This window comes from Phyllostomus hastatus, unplaced genomic scaffold, assembly GCF_019186645.2.
Source record: "Phyllostomus hastatus isolate PE091 unplaced genomic scaffold, TTU_PhHast_1.1 phas_contig_210, whole genome shotgun sequence".
NCBI classification, from domain to species: Eukaryota; Metazoa; Chordata; class Mammalia; order Chiroptera; family Phyllostomidae; genus Phyllostomus; species Phyllostomus hastatus.
Window position 1 is genome coordinate 36197551 of NW_025333737.1, and position 25802 is coordinate 36223352.

At 66.0% G+C, this 25802-nt stretch overlaps 1 protein-coding gene across 5 annotated transcripts in view; it reads left to right on the top strand.

Annotated features, from left to right (window-relative positions):
• The window catches only part of SEPTIN9 (septin 9), a 129500-nt gene that overhangs the window by 13454 nt on the left and 90244 nt on the right, over positions 1-25802 (top strand). For 4 of the 5 annotated variants that reach the window (XM_045835766.1, XM_045835763.1, XM_045835764.1 and 1 more), the window contains exon 2: positions 1334-1390. In XM_045835766.1, coding sequence (XP_045691722.1) covers positions 1334-1390 — 57 coding nt within the window. Of the gene's footprint in view, positions 1-1333; positions 1391-11518; positions 11556-25802 lie in introns of those variants that run through there. The other variant, XM_045835768.1, reaches the window with a different exon arrangement.

A 25802-nucleotide genomic window follows, 5' to 3' on the forward strand; every position in this document is an offset into this window, starting at 1 on the left:
CGCCCCCCCATCAGTTACTCTGGGCAGCCCTGTTGGGGTCTTAAGGGGGCCGGCCATCCATCCCGGGAGCAGGCCGTCAGGTGCAGTGGGCGGGAACACGGACGGGAAGCCCGTGGAGGGCCCTGGGCCTCGGCCGGGGGACGTGGCTGTGCCTGCGCAGGGCCCCCCGGGTCCTGCTGGCTGCTCCGTGGCGGGCTGCTCAGCCCCTGCCGGGGGCGGGGGGGGGGCGGTTCTAGAACCTGTGGACTCATGGCTGGCTGCCTTCCGTCGGTCGCAGTTTAGGATCGGGCTGTGGAATGAATGAATGAATGAGCCAGTGAATGAGTGAATGAATGACTGTCACGAGAGCCCCTCTGGAGGGCCTCGGGGAGAAGCCGGGACCTCTGACCCCCGTGTGCTGGGCGGCGTCAGGAGGCGGCGCTGCAGCTGGTGTTGGTGCCGCCCCCCCCCCCCCCCCCCACCGAGCCGCTGGCTCTTCTCCTCCCGCGTGTCTCGCTGTCCGCGCGGCAGGCCTCCGCTGGGCCCGCCTGGGCGTCCCGGCCGCTCTCTGCAGGACGGCCCGGCTGTCCAGGCGGCCCAGCCCTGGCGCGGAGCGCCCAGCCTGGCAGGGACGCAGCAGCCACCTGCCGCCCCTGTCCTGGCACCTCTCCGGTGTGCTTGGCTGAGCACCTCGGCAAATCCCTGCACGTCGGGGCTTGCCGGCCGTAAGCCTCTCCAAGGATGATGGGGCGCGGGCCGAGGGGTGTGTGCGGGGAGGGCGCCAGGCACCATGAGGCCGGGCTAACCTGGGCTCTGCTCTTGTTCCCTCCGGGGCGTGGGGAGGGGACAGCTCGTCCTGCCCCATTCCACCCCCCACCCCCCTCACCCGCCGCCCTGAGTTGCAGACCCCACCCCAGGGGCGGGAAGTGGGTGGGCGAGGTCGCACCAGGGGGCTGCCCGAGTGCCCCCTCCTCTCCCCACCCTGCAGTCCCCGTGGCCTGGCGCACTGGAGCCAACCCCAGATGTTGCAGTTTGATGACCTGGGGTTTAGTCTGGCCTCAGCTCCTCGCAGCTGTGCGGCTGCGGACAAGCGACTCAGTCCCACAGAGACCCAGCTCCCCGCTCTGCAAGGGGGGGAAGGGGCGCTCGGTGGGAAAACCTGTGTGAAGGCTCTGGCCCAGCGCCCGGCCAGCAGCCGGAGGGCGATGGCTGTCACCGCAGGTGGCTGCTGGCTCCAGGTGTTGCCTCAGGGAGCTGGGGCCTCTGGAGCCCTGGTAGGATCGGGGTGAGGGTTTGCCCGGTGGGGTCCGCCTCTCAGAGGCCTCTAACCTTTGCCCTCTGCCTTTGTCCTTAGGGGTCACACGGACGTCCAGCGGTCGCCTCCGGAAGCTTGGTGACTCGACCGGCCCAGGTACGTGGCTGGTTCAGCCTTGACCCCCTTTGCTCGTCTGGGGCAGGTGTTACCCCGCCCCCCGCGCTCGGAAGGGACCCTCCCAACCTCGGGGCCCAGCTCGGGCAGGCAGGGCGTGAGGGGTTCCAGGGCCCCGCCGCTGACCCCTGGCCCCGGGCTGAGTGTGCTCAGCTTCTCCGCACCAGGCCCCTGACGGGCCCCCGTGACCACCCAGGTGCCCGCCCTGGTCTGGGCCGTCACCCCCGGCAGCCGGGCCGGGGGCCTGTGCTCCTGCTGGTGACCTCTTCTCCCAGCACGTCGGGGCCCAGAGACGCAGGGACTTGTCCCCCCCCCCACAGGACCCAGCAAACTCCCCAGGGACAGCAGAAGTGTGCTGAGGACCTACTGGGTGCCAGACAGGCCCCAGTGACAGAACGGGCAGTGGCCATCCTAGAGGAGGGGACATGCCCCTGGGCCCACCTCCCACCTGCTGGCTGCCCAGCCCTGTCCGGGCCACTGTCTGTGACGCGGGAACAGTCCACACCTGTCCTGTCCAGTGTGGTGGCCGCTGCCCACACGCGACTGTGGAGTACTGGACATGCATGTTGTTGAGTTCATTTCGTTTGCTCATTGATTTGTGTAGAATTATCTGATTTATTTATTTATTTTTTTAGAGAGGGAAGGGAGAGAGATAGAGAGAGAGAAACATCAATGTGCGGTTGCTGGGGGCCGTGGCCTGCAACCCAGGCATGTGCCCTGACTGGGAATCGAACCTGCGACGCTTTGGTTCGCAGCCCACGCTCAATCCACTGAGCTACGCCGGCCAGGGCTGAATTATCTGATTTACTTTAAATGAACATGTGGCTAATGGCTGTGACGCCTGACGGCTCCCGACCGTGCTGGCTGCCCGGGACCCCGGAGTTCCGGGCTCAGTGGTCCTAAGCCCACTGCCACGGCCGGCATGGACCTCTCCCCGTGTCTGTCCTGCACAGGCGACACCCGCCGGTGGGCGGGGCGCCCCCAGACCCGAGGGGTGGCCAAGGGGCAGCACCGGGCAGGAAGTTGGGGGTGGGGTGACACGCGGTGGCATGCATCGTGCGGGCTCTGACGTCCACGCCTGCGTGTGTGCGGCCCCCTCGGGTGCCAGACGGGGCCGGGTGTGGGGACAGCGCGGTGACCCCCGGCTGGCCGACCCCAGGCTGGTGCATGATTCACAGGGTGGTTAAGCAGGATCCCCGCCCCCCTCGGCTGTGTCGGGCTGCTAACCACTGGCCTTCCCGGCTGCTGCTATGCGTCTGGGAGCTTTCCTCTGGGGCTGGTCGCCTCTGAACCCATCTCCCCTGGGGGCCGGGCCCTGGGCTGCCTCCGAGTGATGGGCTGGGGAGAGGCCCGGCGCTTGGCGAGTGACGTGTCCGGGGGCTGGCGCCTGGGGCTGGCCGAGTGGACGCGGCCTCCTTGGGCCTCTGCCCTGTGCTCAGCGAGGCTGTGCTGCCCTGTCAGCACTTGGCCGCCGCGACCACGGTCCCGCTTGGAAGCCTAACGCGTAATTTGCTGAAGCCAAGGGCTGGCAATCTGGGTTTCGCGTGGGATCGCCTGCTGACACACGGAATCTTCTCCCGGGGGGGCCCTGTGGGCTCGGCCTAGGCACCCTTTCCTGTCCTTCCCGGTCCTCGTCTCAAACCCCTGCCTCCTCTCCGCTAAGACCCGGTCTGTGGCGGGGTTCTCAGCCCCCTTCCCTCTGACCCTCGACCCTTGGGGGGTCACACACAGCCCCCCCCCGCCCCCATCACGGTCGGGCTCCTGGGGCCGTGTTCGGGAGCAGGCCAGGGGCGGCTGTTTCCAGCGTGAGCCGCCATCCCTCCGCCCAAACCACACCCACGCCACCCTTTTACCAAGCTCCCTCGTTTTCTGCCTCCTTAAGAAAAAAAAAAAGAATTGTTAGACATACACAAATATAAAGCATATAATGCAACCCCTGCTCCCCACTGCGGGCTGCTTTAGAAATCGGTGCTACAGGTGCAGCCCGAGCCCCCCGGCGGGGGGGCCTTCTCCACGCCCCCGGTTCCGGCGGGGGAGACCTCGAGTCTGCGTTCAGGACAGGTCCCCGGGGGTGCGCCTGTGCTGTGTGTTGGAGGCGATGGAAAGTCTCATCCTGAGCCCGGACGGGCACGGTGCATCGTAGGTCAGGGGCGCCTGCTGCCACTCTGCTTTGTCCCACGGCAGGGGGCTTGGAGATGTCCCTGCATGGATCCCCACAGCTCGGTGCCTCCGCTTAGCCCGCCGGCGAGGGCCCCGCGGTGTGGGGCGGCAGAGTTAGCCCCGCACTGGGCTACGCCTCCGTTCCGACGCCCCTGGGAACTTTCTCACGTGCGCTTCTCCGGGCGGATCCCGAGGGCCCTCCCGGCCCCCGCTCTGCACACTCGCTGCTTCCTGGGTCCGGGGCAGCCACCCTGGGTGGCTGCCACCCAGACCACAGCCTCCGGCCAACCTTTGCCCTGGTTCCCAGGCACCGTCTGCTTCCTCACCTCCCCGCCGCCCGGCCCCGGGGCCGGCCCGTCCCCGGAGGCCCCTCCCCCTGCCCTGACATCCGGGGTGCTGCCGGGGCTTGCTTTCCTCCTCCAGATACCCCGGGGGCTTCCTCCCCAGTCCCACCTCATTCCTTCTGTAGCGGGGTGAGCCGTGTGCCCCCTCAGCTCCGTGCTCACCCAGAACCACAGAGAGCGGCCTGTTTGTGGCCATAGGGTCTTGGACAGGCGTGGTGAGGGAAGGGTCTTGAGACGCTGGAGATCGGGTGGGCCCTCGTGAGGAGAGGGGAGACCCGCGGCCGTGTGACGGCAGAGGTGGGACTGGGGGGGAGGAGGCACGGCCGAGAGGCGCCCGAGGGCGGCCCCCAACGCGGGGAGAGTTAAGCAAGGACTCCCCCAGAACCTCTGTCCCCCGGATTTTGGGTGTCTGCCCCCAGAACTGTGGGAGAGGCGATTTCTGTTGCTTTAAGCCGCTCTGTGAGGGGGTTTCGTGACCGCAGCTGCAGGAAGCGAGCTTGCCCTCGCGCCCCCTCAGACGCGCACAGTCAGCCTCCCATGGACCCATGGGCCCGTGGACGGTTGGCTCTGGAAGGGCGAGCCCGTCGGCTCCTTCCCCCGCTGGCCCCGGGCACAGGGCACGCTGCCCAGCGCAGCGTCGCCGACGACGTGTCAGGCGGCCAGGTGCCCCGTGTCCGGCCACCAGGGGGCGCCGTGTGCTGAGGAGCTGGTCCAGGGGGAGGCGGCCGGGGGCTTGGGGCTGCCCGTGGGCCTCGTCCCCGGGGCTCCTTGCTTTCTCTGCCGTCCACGGACACCCCGTGCCTTCGTTTTCTTCACGTCTCAGCCTCCCGTCCACGCAGGGCCTCCAGCAAGGAGTCTCCGTGTGGTCCTGGACCTCTGGGTTCCCCCAGGCTCCCCCAGGTCGACGGGTTGCCAAGATCTTAGTAACTCACTGTCCCCCCCCACAGCCCTGCTGGGCGCTGCCTGTGGTCTTGGCTGAGCCTCGGTCAGGCCTCTGGTGTCCCTCCCCCGTCCCCCATCCCTTCCCCCCATGCAGTGGGCATTTGCCGGTCCCGCCCGGGGGCCAGAGACAGGGCGATGGGCTCCGTCCAGGTGATCACTCACAGCAGACCGGGCCGTGGGAGCGGCCTGCGCCTGAGTCTTAGCCTGTCTCCCCCTTTCTCTGCTTCCGGTGCTGCCCCTCAGCACCAGGAGCAGGTGCTGAGACTTCCTCGAGCAACGTGCGTCTCAGCACCTGCTCCAGCTGCTCCACCGGCTGCCGGACCCCGGGCTCCGTGCGGCCGCTCGGTCACTGGGCCGGTGGCCAGCAGTGTGGCCGGTGTCCATGCAGGTGCCGGGGGCTCGGGCTCCGGGACCTCCCTGTCTCACACCACCCGCATGCGGGGCAGCTGGGGACCTAGGCCCTGGGCTGCAGGGATGATGGGTGGGGGGGGTGTTGGCAGGCATGGGGGGTGTCCAAAGCGAGAAGGACACCAGGCAAGGCCTGAGTGACCACCCAGCCTCCTGCCTGGGAGGGTGAGGGGCCCAGAGGCTGATACGGGAAGGTAGACAGCAAAGATCTGGGAACCCCTGGAGAAGAAGGGGCCCAGGTCAGAGACCGGGGATGTCACTTTAAGACCGTCCAGGACCCGAGGGCCCGGATCTTTGCAAGTTCCGAGGACAGTGCCCGCATCGCTCTGCAGACTGACGACGCCGTCTTGCTGCTGGTGACGTCAGAGCCAAGGACGAGACGGGGCTGGCCGAGTGCCAGCCTGTGGAGAATGACGCCAGGGGGCTCTGAAAGGTCACCAGTGTCACTGGCTGCAGCTGGAGACGGAGGCCAGGGCCCTCGGGAGGGGCTGCTCTTCGTAAAGAACGGCGAGGAGGAAGTAAAAGGTCTCCGGAGCCAGACTGCCGATGCTGGGTGGACCGTGGGGCTGGCTGCCCCCAAATCTCAGGCCCTCGGGGGGAGCTGGCTCGGAAGAAGCAAGAAGAGCTAGACCCGTGCTGGGCCCAGCAGATGGAGGAGCGCCCCATGGTGGCCACCTTGCAGACCCCCGAGACCGGAGCCGTTGCCGCGATGACAGACGCGCACACACGCTCTGGTGCTCGGAGAGCGGCCTGGGGGAGGCGCAGGCGCGCTGTGCCCGGCGGGCGGAGCCGCTCAGCGGGGTCCTGCGGCTCTGGGGTCGGAGCCCGCCCAGCCCCGGACAGAGGGGCAGCGCCAGGCCCCGGAGCATGGGCCCTGCCGGACATCAAGGTCAAGCTGGAGGCCCAGACCACCACTGTCCACCACCGCCTGCCGGGAGAAGGGGAGGACTTCCATCTTGGCTTTGCCCCCTGGCCAATAGCCACACCACACAGTCCCCCCAAAAGCCTGCCACCCGCAGGCCTATGGACGGCGAGGTGGGGTCTGAGGTCCTGACACCAGCGTTCAGAGGCATTGAGGCAGCAGAAGCAGGGGGGTGGGGGGCGGGACAGGAGATCAAGAGATCAAAACAACGAAAAAGCACCCTAGGGTCCTTTCCCCGCAGGATAAACTCAAACCCAAGGGCCGTGCCCACAGTGCTCCCAGCCTGGCGTGGACTCTGCCGCCCGGGCTGTCGGCCCTGCGCCCTCCGTCCCTGCTCCCGGTGCCCGCCCGCCCGCCCGTGGGTCTCAGCCCCCCACTTCCTCACGGCTGGAGGCTCTCCCCCTGGGGTCCCGTGGGCCCCAGCGGCCCGGCTCCTGGTAGCAGCTCGGCCTGGGGCATTTCCACGTCTCCACGCCTCCCCGCGTGGGCCTGGGCTCCGCCGTGGCGCACAACAGGCAGGCGGGAAGCAAGTGTCACGGAGCTGAACTCAGTAGAAGTCTGGGGGAGTCAGCCAAAGGCCAGTTTAGGTAGCAGTACCCGCCTTCCTTCGCCTCGACTGAAGCATGGCCTTCCTTGTTGTGTGCCCGCTGGGAGGAGATTTATGGAGAACAGGACGTCCCTGAGGTGGAGGAGAAGCGGAGGCTTTGCCCCCGGGGCTGGGCAGCGGGTTTACGTGTCATTATTTAACACAAAATTAGGACTCGGTTCCTCGGCTGCACTGGGCACCCGGCCGGCGCTCAGCAGCCCCGCGTGGCCGCCCCTTTGGGGCTGGCGGAGAGAGACCATGGATGTGTTGCAGGAATCTCTGCTGGGCGGCCCTGGCCCGTGTGACCTGCGCACACGGGGCCCTGGGGCTCTCTGCTCACCCAGCCAGCGTCGGCCATCCGAGCCGGCAGAATGTCGGGCCCCCAGCGGGAAGCGAAAGGGCAGCTCTTGGTGGAGTTTCCAGTATTCTGGGGGACAGTTCCTACTCAGGGAGCCCCGGGGCAGACTCAACCAAGGTCCCGGGCTCCACGCTGCCAGCTGCCCTGGGCCTTGCAGGCGGCCGGGGCCTCCTTGGGAACGATGCCCCGGCTCGATGCCCCGGCCCTGCTGCAGCCCTTGCAGCCCGGGACGGATGGCTGAGCATGAGGCCGCTGGCAGCGGAGTCCGCCCGCCTGCCTGCCCACCCGCCCATAGGGGCTGCTTCTCTCTGGCCTCTCGGTTTCCTTCCACCCCGACCTGGAAGCACTCCCAGGGCAGCAGGCCGGCCCAGGCCGTGCCCACCAGTCCCCCCTGCCGCCGGCCCCGGGCCGAGAGTGGCTGGGCTGTATTTATTTAGGAACCGCCGAACCTTGCGGCACAGTAAAAAGTGGAGAGAAGATTCGGGAGAGGAATGCAGCCGGCCCCAGGCCCAGAATCCTTCCTGCCCTGGGGAGGCTGCCGTCGGCCAGGCTGGGGCCAGCCAGGAGGGTCTCGGCCGGCTGCCCGCCCGCCCTGCTGGCAGGTAGGGGTAGCCGTGGCGACGGGAGGTCAGCGGGAGGGGTTGGGTGGAGGTCTATTTTTAGCTCAGGGAAGCAAGCCGCAGCGGTCGTCTTTTAAAGCGGAGGTTGCCTGGGAGCGGGCGGGGCGGGGTGGCAGAAAGTATGAGTCCAGAGACTCAGAAAGTGTCCCTTCAGCTGTCCCCTCCGCCACCACCTCCTCAGGGCCCCTCCCCAGAATGTGCACCAGGAGCCACGGCCACGTCCGTCCTGCCACCCCTTCCGTCCTGACGCCCTGCCCGAGGAAGAATCACGCGGGTGCCCGCTCCTTTCCTCCCAGTGGGGCGGTGGGACCTCAGGGCACCCCTGTCCCCTCCCGGCCTGGTGTGGGGCGGGGGAGGCACAGATGTGCTTTGTGGGAGGGGCCAGAGCAGTGTCTCCGCAGACAAAGAGGTCTGCACCCTGCGGGGCTGGCAGCGTGCAGGTCTGTGGGGCGAAGGACGGAGATACCACCTGCAGGACCGTCCGGGAAGGGCTGCCAGGCAGGCGTGCCCGCCCCGGGCTTGTGGGCAGGCCAGGTCAGGCTGGGGCTCTCTGGCCAGCACACGCAGCTTCCGGAAGCCGTGGCCTGAGGGCGGGGTGGGGGTGGGGCCTGCGTCCTGGGGCAGAAGTGGGGGTTCGACCTGGGGCGTGCTGGGGGAAGGCGGGCCAGCCCCACGCTGGGCCTGCTCGCCCGTTTGCTGCACTGGCCGCGAGGGCGAGTCTGAGGCAGGGAGACAGACGGCGGCTGTGTGGGGCCCAGGCTCCGTCAGTGCGGTCTGGGAGCAGGGGGCCGTGCGGGGATCCTACTCTGGGGAAGGGGGGCCGGCCTGGCCTGGCGAGTTGCCCCCAAGCGAGGAGGCGGGGACTCAGACAGGGGGGTCTGCGGGCTGCTCCCGCCTCCTGCCGCCCGGCCCCGCCCCACCTCTGCGCGGGCCTCTGAGCTGGCTCGTGACTCACTCGGGCCTCGTCCAAGCCCACTGGCGTTGCCAGGTTTTTGGTTTCGAATTATCTCCCGCTCGGGCCAGCATGCTTGGGTTTTTTAGGCACAGCGGGGGCGCGGGGGGGGGACGGACCTGGAGCCAAACTACTGCTGGGGAACGCCGAGGGCCAGGGCTGTGCTCAGCAGCTGCGCCGGCCACAGCCCCGAATCAACAGCGCGCTCAGCTGGCGCCTGCAGGAGGCGGCGGGGGTGCCTGCGCCCACCACAGCCCCCGGCCCCCCCGGCCTGGCCCACCAGCCGGCCTGGGTCTGTGGCACCAGGGAGGCTTCCTGGTCCAGCTGCCGCCCTGGGACGGGTGCGGGAGAGAGAGCCCCATGGGCGTTAAAGGGGTCTCTGGGTAGGTGTTCTGTAGTGTCTAAACGTAACCCAATGACCATGTGTCATATCTATAATCAGAAAAAAAAACAACAGGGAAGGCTTTTCTTTTCAAAGTTGAAAAGGAGATTAAATAAACGGAAACGGGACCGTGGTCCCCGCTGCCCTCATTCAACAACTGCCGGTGGTCGGTGTCGTGTTCTGTTCCAGAAGGAAGGAGTCTCAGCAGAATGAGTGGGTGTCCTGGGGCAGCTGCAACGTGTTCCCACATGCCCGGGCGCCGAGAGCTGCGGAGGAGACGGGTCCTCTCACGGTGCTGGGGGCCGGAGCCCGCCAGGGCGGAGCGGCGGGACCTGCTCCCACCAGAGGCCCCGAGAGACTCTGCCCCCGGCTGCCTCCTGCTTCTGGGGCCACCAGCGTCCCTTGGCTGGCGGCGCACCCCTCCGGTCTCCAGCGTCTTCCCGTCTCTCTCTGCTCCGTCTTCACATGCCCTGCACCGCGTGGCGGCCAGAGCCCTGCTCCCTCTGACACGGGCACGCGTGACGGCCACTAGGGTCCACCCCAACAACCCAGGATGATCTCCCCCAACTCAGGATCTTGCCCTCAACCCGTGCGCGGTGACTCTGTCTCCAAACGAGGTCCCCGGTTCTGGGGATTCGGACGTGGTGTCTTTAGGGGACGTTACTCAGCTCACCGAGGCGTCCGAGTCCCAGACTCCCCCGGGCCGGGACCCCGTCCCCACCTGTTGTCCCCCTGCAGACGGCCTTGGGGGCCGTCCTCCAGGCTCTGCTGGGGACGAGTGGGGGTCTGTGGTTGCTGCTCGGTGTCTCCCAGACACCAGTTTCTGTGGAACATGTCCTCCACCCAGGGAGACGCCCTTGCCGCCTAGCAGACTGCACTGGGGGTCTTGTCCCGGGAAGGAGGGGGCGGGGACGTTATCTCCTCCAGCAGAGAACCGTGCTTGGGCTCCGTGTGGGTGACCAAGGGCTCCCGTGGCCGTGGCCGTGGCCGTGGCCGGTGGAGACTGCTCCCTCAGAGGCCGGAGGGGCGGGCATGGGCCCAGGGGGGCAGGGGTCCCGAGGACCAGGACCAACCGGAAGAAGTGGTTTCGTCCGAAAGGGGTGGCACTGTCCAAACCAGCCCACGTGGCCAGGTAGGAGGGCTCCTTGCTGGGGCCATGGGCCCATGGGGGCCGGTTTCCCAGAGACGCGAGAATCCGGAGCTCCCGGTGAGACCGCCCGAGTGCCCCAGTTGGCATGAACACACACTCCCTCCAGCAGGGCCTGGACCTGTCTCGGGCTGGGGGCTGCCAGTCTGAGCCCTTGAGGTGGACGAAAGCTCACAGGGCGCAGGGGGTGTCCCCAGGCCCCCCTCCCCCCGATGACCCTAACTCCGACCAGATGTGGGCAGGGCCCCGGGGGTGATGGGTCGGCAGCCCCGGGGGGGCCCCAGGTGAACAGCAGGAAGCGGCCATGAGCCGCCAGCCCTGCTGGTCCCCCCCCCAGAGAGGCGCTGAGTCTGGGGAAATGGGCGGTAAGGAGCCGCGCTCCCTCCCCGGGGACAGCTGGAGACTCACTGACTCATGAGTGCGGTGGGAATCTTCCAGGAAGTCTCCGTCCAGCTCTCGCGCTCGGCTGGGGCGGGGACGGCCAGCTGCCTCTGTCACCGCAGGCAGGCGGACGGGCCATCGGGGCGTCGGCAGGGCGGCTCTGTGGGGCTCCTTCCGGCCAGGTGCCTTCCCTCTTCCCTGGGCCGCCCGCCTGGGGGCGCGGCGGCCCCTCCTTCCAGCCAAGCAGGGGGTCGAGGGGGCCGGAGGGCGGCAGCTGGTGGGGAGGAGAGGCAGGCCCAGGAGCTGGGCTGCTGGGCCGCGTCAACCAGAGGAAACGCCAGAGCATCGCGGGACCGGGAGAATGAAAGACTTTGGACGTCGCCGCCAGGAATTTGACTCTGCGCGCTGGTTTCCAAGAGGCTAAGTTAAGCTTCTCCAAGTGGATATTAAAACGGAGCAGCGGGCGCGACTCACCGGGGCCAGAGGGGGTGGAGAGACGCGGCCCGCCGGAAGCTGGGAGCCACCACGCAGGGAGCCCAGACGCTGGTCCCCGGCCCTCGGCCCTCGGCCGGTCCTTGCTGCCCGCCCGCCCGCCTGCCCGGTGCCCCGGCCGGAGGAGGACCCGGGGCTGCGGGAGCCTCTCTCCCTCCTTCTCCCCTCCGCTCCCTGTCTGCTCCGACTCAGAGACACAACGCTACTTCAGTGTGGAGCGCACACATATGATCAGCACATGGAAATGTGGTAATTTGGATGCATTCGCGATCGCAGCAGATTGAAGAAATTAGACCAGACAAAGAGTGTTTTTTGGAGGAGGAGGAGGAGGAGGAGGCAGAAGGAGGGGGGAGGGCGACGGGGTGAGAAAGGGGAGGACGCCTGTGGAAAGGGGGACTCAGACTCCGCCTGCTGCTAAGTGTGTCGTAGTGATGGAGAGAGACCGGATCTCAGGTAGGCGCGGTCCCCCTCCCCCCCCCCGGGGGCGCCCACCCCCTCCCCGCCCCCTCGCCCAGAGCTTCCCTTTATGCTTCGGGGAAACCGGCACCCGGGGGTCCCTCGGGCTCACTTTCGCGGATACATTTCTCTTCCTCCTGGCGGTTCTGAGGTCGTGGGATAGGACGTTCCGAAAGCTGAGCCTCGCGGACTCTGGCTCCCGTTTAAACCCGGCTTCCTTCCCCCGGCCGTTTCTGTTCCCCGTGTGCCCCGTGGGCACCGCCGCACGGCCGTGCGCGCCGAGACTGGGGGCGCTGCGCTCCGGGAAGGGGGGGTGCGGCCTGCCTCCGGCTCAGGGGTCTGGGCGGCGGCATTCCGGATGCTGGTCGGTGGTTGGTCTGTCCACCGTGTGGTTTGTGTTTTCACTGCCAGACGGGGCCCGTCTTCAAGGCTTCCGTGGTCTCCTCCCCAAAATAGCACTTGGGTGCCTTCTCGGGGCTTGATTACAGGGGAGGACGTGGCCGGTGCCCAGAGGAGACCCACAGATGCGTGCGTGCGTGTGAGTGAGTGTGTGTGTGCATGCCCAGCACGTCCTGTGCTGTGTGGGTTGGGGTGGGGTGGGGGGGATCAAAACGACTCCCGCTTGGGGGTTCCGGTGTTGTCCGGGCCCTGTCCTTACCTGGGAGCCCCGTGCCGGGTGGGAGGGCGGTGACGGTCGTCCGTGGCTCTGAGGGACATTTCAGGACAGAAAGGTGAGCAGGTGGGGGCTGTGCTCCGGTCCCGGAGCAGCATCCGTGTTTGGGACACCCGGGTGCCGCGGCGGGGCCAGGAGTGAGGGCAGGCCGCCGGTGTGTGAGCTGCGAGCCCCCCACCCCCGGGGGAGAGGCCAAGTAAGTGGCCGTGCCCGGTGGCAGCCCCCACGGGGCGGGCCCAGGCCCCGGGGCCGGCGAGGACGGACGAATGGAGAGGAAGGGGCTGCCCGTTCCGCGGCGGCCCAGGGAGAAGCCTGCCCCCCCCCCCGCCAGCTCAGGCCGGCTCAGTTCCTCCTGCCCGGCCGGCGTGCCGTGCCTGCGTCAGCATCTGACCACACCATGAGTCACCCCCGTCCACTCCTCGTCTGCTGCTGACAGCGCACCCCTCGTCGGGCCAGGTGCCTCGGTCCGCTGTGCAGGCCCCACACGTCCCCGGGCACCCGCCGTGCCCTGGGCTTCAGGGGCTCCGAGCTGACCCCTGGGTCGCCGTGAGGTCACCTCGCAGCGCCGTCACCCTGCCCCGTTTGCCACTGTGCGTGCGGGGGAGGGGGGTCCCCAAAAGGCCAGAGGGAAGGAAGGCCCGTGTCAGCAGGATGGGCCCTGGAGCTGCCGGCAGGGCGTGTGTGTGTGTGTGTGAGGGCATGTGGGTGTGTGTCCGTGCCACCGGGCACGCACAGACGGCCCCGGCAGGCTGACCACGGGAGGTGGGGCGGCCACGCAGGCGGCGGAAGGCCCGGCCAGTGAAACACATCTGCCTGTGTGTTTCTGAGCTCGGTGACGTGGGCCCACGGGGGCCGGGAGCCAGGGCCGCCTGTGCCCAGCCTGGCGGGGCTGCAGAACGGGCACCCGGCAGGGACCCGTGTGGGGCCTGGCAGGCGGGGGCCTCGGGGGCCTCGGGGGCCTCGGGGGCCTCGGTCCAGCCTTCACGTTAGGTGGCCAAGCCACGGCCCAGATGGGTGGCCACCAGGAGCCCGGGGAGCCGGCACACGAAGGCTGGGGGCCCCCGGGGGCGTCGGGGGCAACGGCCACGTCTTGGAACCTCCGGGCTCACCGGGATCTGGGAGCTTCGCGTGCACAGACCACGGCCGGCTCTGGGCCGCGCCCCCAGGCCACGCCCCGCCGCCCTCTGTGGAGGGCAGCGCTGGAAGGGGCTGGAACCTTCTGTCAGGACGTGCCGGAGGAAAAACTGCGACTTTCTGTGAAATCCTCATTTGGATGCATTTTCATTAAAAAAAAATTTCATTTATTTCAAAGTTGGGTTAGAAACAGGTCACAGATATGAATGGAAATGAGAGCCCCCAAGCTGCTTCCTCCTGTTCCTCGGGCCTGGTTAGACCTTGACCTTGGTGGTTAGTGGCAACGTAGCCCTTGGCCAGTCCCTGGGGAAGCAAGTTCCGCCCCGTCCCTGCTGGGACCTTGAGCCAGTCCCTCTGTGGCCAGGGCCTCGGTCTCCTGATCTGTGAATTGGGGAGATGGGCAGGCACAGCCGGAGGCAGGACATTTCGGGACACGCCCCCTGTCCCCCCACCGCCAGGGCCTTCTGAGACTGTTCTGGGGGCCCCTGCCCTCCGGGAACCCCTTCCTTCTCGCCGGGCGGGCCGCTCTGTCTCACGGGGAGGTGGTGGCGACCCCTCCGTGCCCACACCAGCACAGGCTGGGGGCGGCCAGGGGTCAGGCTGTGCCGCCTCTGTGGGTGGGGCGGGGGTGCCTGCCCTGGAGACGCCCCACCTGCCCATTCCGGGCTGCCCCTGCTCACACCCCCCTGGGCTGGCGTGTCCGGCCAGCTCTGGGCCGCTGTGCAGACGCCGTCCGGGCCGCGTGGCGGGGGAGGGGGAGGGGAGGTCTGCCCACCCTCTGGGAAGGGACTCGGGGCAGGCGTGGGCCGCCGCGGGAGTCCTCCGGTCCCGTCTGGGTGGTGAGCCTGGGGGCCTCCCCGTGGGAAGATGCCCCGGCGGGTGGACCTCTCCGTCAGCCGGGCGGATGAGTCACAGAGCAGTGACTGGCCGCTGAGACACGCAGGCCGCTCCTTCCCGCCAGGGGTCAGCGTTTTGTCTCTGGTTCTGGGCCGGCTCTGTGGCTTTTACAAGTTAAGCGGTTTTATCTGGTTCCAAGGGCTTGTATTTCAGCAGGGAGCCCTCTGCGCTGCGGTTCCTCGGCTCGGCCTGGCCTCGGGGGGAGGGGGGGTAGCGGGCCGCCGGGCGAGTCACAGGCAGGGGACGGGGACGTCTCCGTGGGGCCTCCACTGCTGGCGTGGGGTCCTGCGAGGAACCGGCCACCCTGTCCCTGGACGTCAGCCCCTGGGGGGGCGTCTGCCCCGGGCAGCCGGTCGCAGGGCAGCTGCCCAGCAGTGGAGCGGGTGCTCTGCTCTTCACAGGGGGTCCTCTCTCTGGGGGAGCCGGCGCCTGGGTCCTCACTTGCCCCTCGCTCTGCTGTCCCCGCTGTGGTCCTGGCCACCTGCCTGCTCTCGCCCTCTCTGGCTGCACTTCCAGTGTCCCAGACGAGAGGCTGGGCCCCGAGCCCTCCTGGCTCCTCCTCAGCCCCGGCGGCCCCAGGACTGGGTCCCCGTGGCTGTTTTTCAGGCTGCCGTGACCACGTGCCCCGTGCTGGGCAGCTCCGACAGCAGCGGTGGGTTCTCTCCCAGTTCTGGGGTCCCGAGGCCGAAACTGAGGTGGGGGCTGGGCACCACGTGGAGGGAGTGGCAGGACCTGGATGTCTCCTGGGCCTCGACTGGCCCCTGGCGGGCAGGGAGGAGAGGCTGGGAGGCTGGGAAGGGGGTGGCTGTCACATAGGGATTGCTGGGTGGACCTGGGTGGTTGGAGAGGCTGCCGGACGCACTGACGTGGTGCCCTGGCCGGGCATGGGACGGCCTGAGTCCCGGGAAGGTGACCTCTGGAGCGGTGGGCGGCCTCAGGGAAGAACGGCAGGCCCAGCGGGGCGGGGGGCGGGGGCAGCGACTCCTGGCCTCGTGTCTCCTGGGTCCCTGAGCCTCCAGGCGGGTTTGTCCGGAGCCTGGGGTGACACCCTGTGCCTGCAGGGCACAGACACCCCCTCCCGGAGTGGGCTGAGTGGCTGCTCGGAGCTGGCCCTTGGGCAGCCGGTCCTGGGTCCTCTCCCTGCTTTCCTGGCTGTGTCCTCCCCCTGGGGAAGGCCGGGGACTTGGGGACAGGGGAGATTCAAGGGCCGCTCGGATGGGACAGTGGGTGCCTGTGCCTCACAGAGGGAACAGTCCAGTCAGAGCTCTGCCCCTGCTCAGAGAGCACGCTCCTCGACCATGGTGCGTGGTGGAGAGGGTGGGTGGAGGCTGCCCCGGGGCCTGGGGACTCCCCTCTCCATGGCTCTGCTTCAGGCCCGTGTCCCTTCTGTCCCTGCGGCCCTGGTGCTCATGGTGGGTGGCCCTCGGTGGGGGTTGTGCCCCCACCATCCACCTGGTCCAGCCCTGGCTGTCTTGTCCCTCTGGCCTGGCAGTGGGTCCCCTCGGGGGTCCGGGGCCTCTCCAGGCAGGGGGTCCGACCCAGGGATGCAGGTCGCACGGCCGTGCCCGCTCTGGGACATGTCGCGGGATGTCGCCCTTCGATAAGCCGAGAGCCACAGCGCGAGAGCGGTTGCCTCCCGCGTTGCTCCCAGTTCAGTGCCTTCCGAGGGTCCTGATCCTGACGCTGTCCGGGGGGGAGGGGAGGGGCGGCCTTGGGCCGGCTCTGTGATGTGAGTCTGAAGGTGGGGGGCGCACACCGGGGGAGGCCCTGCAGCCCCCCACCGCCCCCAGCTTGCAGAGAGCAGCCGGAGGGAAGAGGAACGTGTGTCTTTCTGGGGGAGGAGGGAGAAAGGGGCCCCCAGTGCAAGACATGTGCATCGTCCATGCTTGGGCACCCCCAGATTCACTGCAGTGCGGGGCCCCGTGGAGCCCCAGACTCAAGACAGCAAATCTGGGTGCAGGAAGCCTTTCGTCCAGCAGGTGGCAGTGCAAGCCCTCAGGAAGAGCCCAGCGCCTCCGGGTTTCTATTGGCACCGAATTTGTGGGAGGAGGCTGCCCCGGTGTTGCTCCCACTCGCTGTGGCTGCCCGGGCGGCGCTGGAAGTGGCAGGCGGGAGAACGGGAAACACCGCGAGGACGGGAAGGCACTGTCCTGGCCCCCCGGGGGGCTGCGTGCTGGAGGGGGCGCCCCAGGACGTCCGTCCTGAACAGTGGGGTTTGGGAGCAGACCGAGGGCTTCAGGTGAGGGCTCCCCTGCGCCTCTCTTTTCTTCCGTATTGTTTTGGTCGACATGCCTCAATCTGTGTTAAACGTTTCCAACGTTCACTATGAAGAACGTCAGACACACAGGACAGATGAAGGCATGACCGCGTGAAGGCCCACCCGCCCACCCGTCCCCTGGGTTCCGCACCCCCGCGTCCCCCGCCCGCCCACCCACAGTCCACGGGAGGCGCGGACCCTCTTCCAGATCCGTGACTGCGTGGGCACCCACCTCGATGTCACAGATTTCTCCCTTTTGGTCACCCCGTTCTGCATGCGTTACAAGAAGGCTTTGCTGGCGTCCAAGTTGCAAAGATGGTTTCAATGTTTCTTCTAGAAGCTTCATAGTTGCAGCTTTTATTTCAGGTTCAGAGATCATCTTGAGTTCATTTTTTTTTTATGTGGTATGAGGTCAAGATTCTTTTTTTTTTTTCCCCCTTTTCTTTCTTTTTTTTTGTGTGTGTGGATTTTCGGTGGTTCTAGCACCGTTTGTTGAAAAAGACCTTCCTCACGCCATCGAATCACCTCGGCTCCTTTGCCGGACATCCCTGGACTGTGTGCCTGGACTTGAACTTGGGGACCCTGCCGCGTTCTGTGGAGAGTCTGTCTGTCCTCTGCAGAGTCTGTCTGTCCTCTGTTGTCCTGATTGATGTGGCTTTATGAAAAGTCTCGAAATGACGCTTCCCAGGACATCCAAAACGTCGCTTGGGATATCCTAGGTCCTTTGAGTTTCCCCGCCATTTTTGTAAGCAGTGTGTCAGCTTCTGCCAAGACAGCCTGTGAGTTTTGACGGAAAGCGCCGTGACCCCGTAGATCTCCTTAGAATTCACCTTTTAGCAACATCGATTTTCTGATCGTATCAGCCTGGCCCGTCTCCATCGGTGAGGTCGTCTCGTTTTCCTCTTGCTTCTCTGATCTCCGCAAAAGTACACCTTTCTGTAGTTTTCGATGAAAAGTTCTTCGCGTCCATTGTCAAACTTACTCCTCCTATTTTTGGGGTGCTATTGTACACGGAGCATCTGGTTCCAATGTCATGTTCAACTGTCTGCAGCTTGTCTGTGAAAACGCAGTCGACTTTGTATCTAAATCTTACACCCTGAGACTTCGCCACGGCCGTGTTTTCATTCTAGCAGTGCTGTTCCGTGGATACTGTGTCATTCACGAAGTAAAACACCTCGTCGCCTGACCACAGGTGGCTTTATTTTTCTCTTCTTGATTCTGTGCTTTCCGTGGCTTTCCCTGGCCCATCACGCCGCCTGGAGCTGCAGGCACAACGTGGAACGGAGGTGGGGAGGGCGCGCCCGTGCCTGGCGCCGGCACTCACCACGGCAGCTCCAGACTGAGGGGACTGCCCTCCGGCCCTGATTTGCTGGAGTTTTCTAACACGAGTGGGCCTTTTCGTGTGGTGGCCCCCCCTTATTCCTGGGCGCCACATTCCAAGATCCCCTGTGGAGGCCCGAGACCACGGACGACACACGCTGTGTTGTCCCCAGCACACAAGTGGCCACGGTGCAGTTTAGCGTGTGAGTCAGGCCCGGGGAGAGGTTCACAGCAATGACCAATAATGGAAGGACAGTTACAACAGCGTATTGTAATAAAAGGCGTGTCACTGGTTTCGGGGCCGCAGTTAAGTAAAACAAGGGTGACTCGACTGCAGGCACTGGGACACGGGACCGTCTCCCTGAGGACCGAGAGGCCTGCCAAGGGCCCGGCGGGTGTGCAGCACCGCGACGCCGGACACAGGGACCCCGGACACAGGGACCCTGGACGTAGGGAGTGCGCATTCCGGGCAGGGCAGAGCCAGGTGGGGCGAGACGCTATTGTGCCACTCGGAGAGGCTCACAACGTAAAACTGACGAGACTGTTTACTTCTGGAATTTTCCATGTGATACTTTGGGGCAGAAGTTGCCTGGGGGCATCGGACACGGGGGGGAAGGGCGGTGTTTGACCGTCTCACCGAGCTCGTGGGCCGGAGGGCGTCCGGCCAGCGCGGCCGTGACCTGTCACCCTTTCCACGCATGGCTGTGTTCGGTTGTCTGGTGTTCCGCCGAGGGTTTTTCATGTAGGCTCCGGAGGGACACGGGTGTGTGGTTTTTCTTGGTTTTGGTGGCGTCTGCGTCGGAGTTACTTTGGCCCCGTAGACAGACTTTGGAAGTATTTCCTCCTCCATTTTTATGTAACAATTTGCATTCGTTTGTTGTTGTTTCTTCCTTAAACATCGGATGGCATTCATCACACAGGCCATGTGCCCCTCCTGGTTCCCTTTTTCAGTGTTTCTAAGTGGCAGGTTAGGCCTTTGTGTTAAATATATTAAGTGGATCTAATATTTAAACACATTACATTTACTTAACACGTGGAGAGAGCCATTCCGTTTTTTCCCTCCTCCCGTGCCCGTTTCGGTAAGCTGTACCGTGAAGGCATGTGTCCCTGTCACGTAAGGCGCGGCCTGTGTTCCCCTGAAGCTGGTCACATGCTCCCTCACAAGGACCGCAGTGGTCAGGCCCGTCCCCTGCGGTCCCCACGCTGGGGGTGGCTGCCCCCCCCCGCCCACTTCTCCCTGTCTCTCTCTCGCGTCCTCTCCCCGTCCAGCCACGAGTTTTCTGACCCGCGGGCCTCCTCAAAGAACTCCCTTCGGCTTCCCTGTCCGCCCTCCTGTTCTCCCCTTCCTTGGGTTTGCCCTCACCCGCGTTCCTCCCGCCCGCTTGCGCCCGTGTGTCAGCCAGGGCGCGGGCAGGAAGCAGAAACCGCGCCGGCAGCGCGGCCAGTGCAGCTCAGCGCCCCGGACGGTTATCTGATCAGGGGTGGCTGGCGGCGAGGAGGGGATGGGGACCCAGGGGGGCGAAAGCAGCGCACGCGGGAAGCAGCTGCTTTGGAAGGAAACACAGGGGACGGCTCCGCGACTCCGCGGCTGGGTGCGATTTCTGGCCTGCCCCGCCAAGAGCACAGGCAGCGACAGGAAAAGCAGACCCCCACGGGCACCGTCGGCGTGAGAACCTCTGTGCGCCCGCCGAGCGCGGAGGGGAGCCACGTAACCGGGGGAGACATTTGCAAACCATGCATCTGACGGATGAGATACCTAGAACATGTATAAAGAACCCCTGCAACTCCGTAACAAAACCAACAAACCACCCCTCGAAGAAGCTGGCAAAGCACTTGGACAGAAATGCCAGTGAAAATGCCCAGGATGCCCAGCATCAGCGGTCGTTAGGGAAATGCAGACCGGAGCCGCGGTGAGACCCCACCGCCCGCGCGTTAGTCAGGAGGGCCGTCGTAAAGGGTCAAGGAAGAAACCGGGAAAGGACGCGGGTCGGTGAGGACGCGGAGAAGCTGGGACCTTCGGCTGCGGGGTGCAGCCTCTGCGGGGGTAGTGTGGCGGCGCCTCGAAAAGTTGAACATAGAATCACCACGTGACTCAGTGATTCCACTTCTAGTTATGCACCCCAAGGAACTGAGAGCGGGCACGTGCACACGCTCGGGTGTGTGTGCAGGTGTGCAAGAGCACACACATGCACACGCTCGGATGTGTGTGCAGGCGTGTGAGAGCAGACAGGTGCACATGCTCGGATGTGTGTACAGGCGTGCAAGAGCACACACGTGTACACACTCGGATGTGTGTGCAGACGTGCAAGAGCAGACGCGTGCACACGCTTGGATGTGTGTACAGGCATGCTAGAGCAGACACGTGTATACACTCGGATGTGTGTACAGGCGTGCAAGAGCACACACGTGTATACACTCAGATGTGTGTACAGGCGTGCAAGAGCACACATGTGCACATGCTCGGATGTGTGTACAGGCATGCAAGAGCAGACACGTGCACACGCTCGGATGTGTGTGCAGGCGTGTTAGAGCAGACACGTGCACACGCTCAGATGTGTGTGCAGGCGTGCAAGAGCAGACACGTGCACACACTCGGATGTGTGTGCAGGCATGTGTACCAGGCACGGGGTAGGGAGAGAATCCGGGTGCTATGTGTTTACTGTGAATGCCCTTAAGGCCACTGAAACTCACGAGTAGAAGTTGCCAAGTGGTGGATTTTGCGTTGTGGGCGCTTTCCCAAGCACACACCGGAAGCAGGTACCGTCTGTGGAGTGGGGGGAGGGTGCAGGAGGAGCAGCACAGGGCTCGGAGCACCGCCCTGCCTCCCTCAGTCTGGGGCCCCAGCCTTGCTGGACAGCACGTGGCTGCCACGGACGCCCGAGGCCAAGTGGTGGCAGAAAGCCGCTGCCCGCAGGTGCGGAGGCAGTGCGTCCGGGGTGGCGGCTGACTGGGCGGCAGGAGCTCCGGGCAGGTGTGGGCGGGCTGCAGAGGAGGGTCCCCAGGAGCTGCCCGCCAGGTGGCTGGGCCCGGGGGTCAGAGCTGGTCCACAGGAAGGGGCCTTCTGGGGCGAGAGCATGGAGCCCCTGGCGCTCCTGCCACTGGCAGCCGTGCCGGAGGAGGGAGGAGGGACAGGACACGCGGGACCAGGAAGAGAAGCCTCTTCCTCTGCTGAGCCAGAAGAGAGTGTGTGTGTAGGAAATGATTCACACCCAAGCGCAGACGTGCAGGGCGAGCAGGCAGCCCCAGGGTTAGAGGAGCCCAGAGGAGGAAACGGGTGGGGCCTTGGGAACAGGAGGTGCCCCGGGAGCCCGGAGCAGGCTGGCCACACCTAGGAGAGGGCTGCCCGCGGGGCTAGGGGGGGGGGGGGCGCGAAAGCTCTGGACGGTCTGCAGTTCAGTTCTCGAGGTCCAGTCTTGTTTCGTGAAGCCTGGGCTCCCCTCGAGGTGGAAGGCAAGGAAGGACTTTCCTTCAGAGAGTGTGTGTATGTGCACGCACACGTGTACATGTGTGTGTTCACACAGATGTGCACACACATGTGTGCATGCACACGTATGCACACAGGTCTCCTTTTCCATTTTTCTATCTTCCTGACCGCCGGAAAGAATTCCCGTGAGCCTCCTCGCCCTGCCCCAGGCTGCACGTGGAGGGACACGTGTGTGCACGGGCACACACACACAGTGCATGCACACGCGCACACACACACTCAGGCGAGCACTCCTGACAGGACACCTCGGCCCGGCAGGAAGCTGGCCTCTGGGAAACGGCAGCCCCACCTTTGGCACGGAACCGCGCTTCTGTTGCTGTTCATTCGGGGGAACAGAAGGTGGGGGTGGGGCGGGGTCCTTCCCGCTCCGAAGAGCAGGCGTGGCCCGAGGTGTCCAGTGCGGAGGGCCTGCCCTGGCGGCTCACGTCCCGAGGTCTGCAGGGCTCAGGACGGGCATCGGTGACCCAAGGAGTCTCCGAGGGTCTGTGGTGGCCGCACCGCAGGCCGCCCTTCCTCCCAGTGTCCTGGACCAGGGGCAGCTGTCACCTGCCACACTGGCTGAGTGCAGGGGGCTGGTCCCAGTTGCCTGGGAAACCTGGGTAAAGGCGGGTTTCTGGCCAACCCTGGCACCTCGGGGTCAGATCGGGGCACTGGGCTGCCCGGAGCGAGTGGACTGAGGGCTGCCCCGACCCGGGACGCGGGAAAGTCCGCGGGTGCGTGCTGATTGGTGCTCGGAGCTCGGGGCAAACAGCTGTGTGACTTTGTCGACGAGACAAAGTGAGTGACAAATGTGGACTTGGGCTGCCGTGAGGGGAGGACACCGTGCCGCTGCGCCCTTGCTCGGGCCCCGGATCGGTGCGGGGGCCACTGTGACAAATGACCGCCACCCAGGGCCCCACACCACGGGAGCCCGCTCCCTCGCAGTGCTGGGGCCAGGCGTCCGAGTCCGGGCCGTGGGGACAGTCTGCTCCATGCCCTTTCCTGGTCCTTGGTGCTGGCTGGTGCTCCGGGGCCAGTGGCTGTCCCTCTGCGGTCTCGGCCTCCCGTGGGTCTGTGTCCACATCGCTCACTCCTTCTCTTACAGAGACACCAGCTGCCGGACGTAGGGCACCCCCGGGCAGGACACCTGAGCCTCAGTGTGATCAATCTGCAAAGGCCTGGTTTGCCGATAAGGTCCCATGCACAGGTTCTGGGCCTTCAGGCCTCAGGCAGTTTTGGGGAGCACAGTTCAACCCGCAACAGGCCCAGTGTGCAGAGGGGTCTCCCCGAGGCCCGGCCCTGGGGGAGGGGCCTGCCTGGTGACCAGCGCGGGGTGAGGCAGAGGAGGGGGATGGGCGGTCGCCTGGACAGCAGGCTCCAAAAGCAGAGCTAGTCACTGTCTCCACGCAGTTGGAGGAGAGGGCTTATTTTCAGTTCCTCCAAAATACAAGAGCAGTCCCAGAAACTTGGAAGGTACTAGAAAGTGGAGCTTGACTTACTCCATAAAGAGGCTTTTTTTTTCCCCACAAGTTTCATTTCCTGACAGTGGAACTGGCCGTTTTGCAAAGTAGTGAGTTCCCCAGGCCCAGAAGTATTCAAGCAGGGCCTGTGTGGAGATTGTTGGGGAATGCCGTGCAGGGTACCTCTGAGGTCCCTGCCAATCCCAGGCCCCTGTTATTTCATGAGAACTCGAATTTCAAAGTGCGACATGACTGGGCGTGTGCCTACGACAGGGCTCCCCCCACTCCCCAGGCCCTGCTCACTTGGCCCGGTCTTTGGGACAGGGGTCGGGCTGGGTGTCATCCTCCCACGCTCCCCCCCACCCCCCGCTCGTTCCCTTCAGCCATCGGTGCTGAGTGCAAAGCCCGCCCGATGGTCGTCGTTGCTGCCGTGATACGAGAGCAGGTCTCCTCCGGCCAGGGCCCCGCTCTGTGGTGGGCACCGAGGGGCATTCCCGTGGCCGAGGCCCTCGGACCGGCCCAGCTGCCGGGAACCGGATTTCCCCAAAGGCCCCTGCCCAGCCCGAGCCGCCTTTCCAGCTGGAGGGACAACCGGATGTCCCCCGACTCCCCGGAGGTCACTGGTCAGGTTCAAGCCCACTGCCAGCGGCTCCTCCCGCCACCGAGTGGCCCGCCCCCCCCAGCCCCCTTGCGTGTGGACTGAGGCTGCTGCAGCTGTCCGGAGAGGAAGTGACACTTGAGCCGAAAGTTCCCCTCCCAGAGGAGCTTTGGGAGAAGCAGCTGAGGGGACCTGCGGCCACGTCCCCGCCCTCAGGATGGGCGTGGGTAAGTCCCCGCATGTGCGTCCCCGCCCGCGCCCCCCCCCACCCCCGCCCTGGGGAGTGGGGAGCAGAGGGCAGCACTCACTGGCCACGGAGGAGCTGGCCGCAGGCGCCCGGCCTCAGCCACCTGTCACTCTGGGGGCGGCGGCTCAGAGACGCTGAGCAACTCGCCTGAACTCCACCGGCTAACCATTTCGCCAAGCCGGGGCGTCCTCCGGGGCTGTGTGACTCCGACAGCCCCGCCCTCCCTGCGCCATCAGGAAGGGACGACAGCGTCTTCCCACAGCGGGGTGGCCCGCAGGTCCCTGCTGCGTGGCCCATCGTCATCGTTGCTCAGTCGAAATGCCGGATGAGCCCGTTGGCGCTCCCCGTGGACACAGTGACTGACGGACAGCTGATGCTTTGGCCCCTGGCCCAGCATCTCCCTTTCGCAGGGGCGTGACCTTGAAAACAGTGACCCTCTCTGTCCTGCCTTGGGCAGCGTCTCCGCGTGGCGTCAGGACAGCAGCTGGGGATTACCAGCGCCCTGTCACTGGTGGGCCGTGCGCCAGGTCCCCGGCACGGATGTGCGGGTGATTGCCAGCCACACGTGTGCCAAGATGAGCCCCTCCCCCGGCCTCCGCCACCAGCCCCGAGGGTGGCCCCCGAGATTCTGCTCGGACTGGGGGGGGGGTCTTGCCTTGGGTCCTGGCTGTCGGTTTGTGTTGCACGGCCGTGTGCCAAGAGCCTGAACGTGGCCCAGGCTTGTGCCACATACACAGCCGACACCCCCCACCCCTGGCGGTGGAGGCCACGTCCCGTGCACCGTGGCTGCCGCATCCGCGGTGCCTCTGCGGGGAAGGACTCGGGTGGGGTCCGCCTCGGGGCTCTGGAAGCACTCTGGCGTCCTGGCCCCGTAACAGGTGCCGAGTTCCCACTCGCGGAGGAAAACCAGTGTCTGCGTTTTTGAGTGGCTGAGGTTGGGGGGCCCTCCCGGCTGGGAGGGCAGTCCCCGGCTTGGGATGCTCAATACCACACAACGGGGAACCCCGTTTGGGTGGCCGAGCCTGGACTGCCCGCCGTGGTTCACGGGAGGCGGGGGGCAGCTGTCCCGCATCTCGGCCTCATGTGTTCCTGCGCCCCACAGAGACCAGCGGCCACCCGCGCGGCGTCTCCTGGGTATTCTGGGTCCCTCGCACCTGGTGCGGCCTCTGGTCTGGCCTCCCTGGCCTTCGAACCTCCGCAGGCACTCAAAGCCACGGCCCCTGCTGCCTGGGAGCCTTTTAGGTCCACGTGGATGGCCGTGGCTGTGGTGGTTGTCCGTGTCAGCAACTCCACTGACACCCGGGGACCGCGGCAGCCCTCTGCACCCGTGTGTCCCAGGGAGAAGTGGGGGCCGTGGAGAGACTCCCATGGGGGGTCCTGAGGGTTAAGGGAGGTAATAACTCAGGTAATGCTTGGGGTGCAGGCCCCACACACCGCCTTCCGGAGAGCGCCCTTTCTCTTCCTTTGTCCTCTTATTTCTCCCCCCTTCCCCCCACACTGCCACCAGTGCCGTCATTGGTGCCCCCAGTGGCCCCCTCCATTCCTCTCCTCTCCCTGGTTCTCTGAGTGGGGAGGCTGGCCCAGAGTGGGGGGCCGCCCTGCCTGGTGCAGCCTCAGGAGACACAGCTCCGGGAAGGGGTTGAGGACCATGGGGCGGCGTCAGGATGGGACGCTGGTGGGACAGAGGTTGGCAGGGCCATGGGGAAGAGGCTATTGAGATACCATGGTCTTTATTTATGACTCAGGGTGCTTGTGGGGTCGTCGGGGCGTAGCCGAAGGAGCTGGTGACCGTCTAGACGGCTGGGGAGCTGGCTCAGGCTGTGGCGGGGGAAGGGCGGGCGCTCACTGGGCGTCTGCCACAGGCCCAGCACGGAGCCCCGAAGGCAGGGTGGAGAGCTGGCACGTGGCGGCCACAGCACCTGTACAATCTTCCAGGTCCCCGTGGGGAGAGGGCGGGCAGCATGGCATCGTGGGGACTTTGAACCATTAAGGCCCTCGTCCTTCTTGCCGTCTTGAGGAGGGGAGAGAGAAGGGGCATCCGCACTCGTGGGGCTGGAATTCCCACGGTGCCGGACCTGGGGGGCCGCCCCTGCCCCCACAGCGACGACAGTGACCCCCTCTCGCCGACCTCTGTGCTGAGAACGGGCCCGAAGTTGGGGGACGTTTTCCAGCGCACGCTCGTGCACCTGTCACTC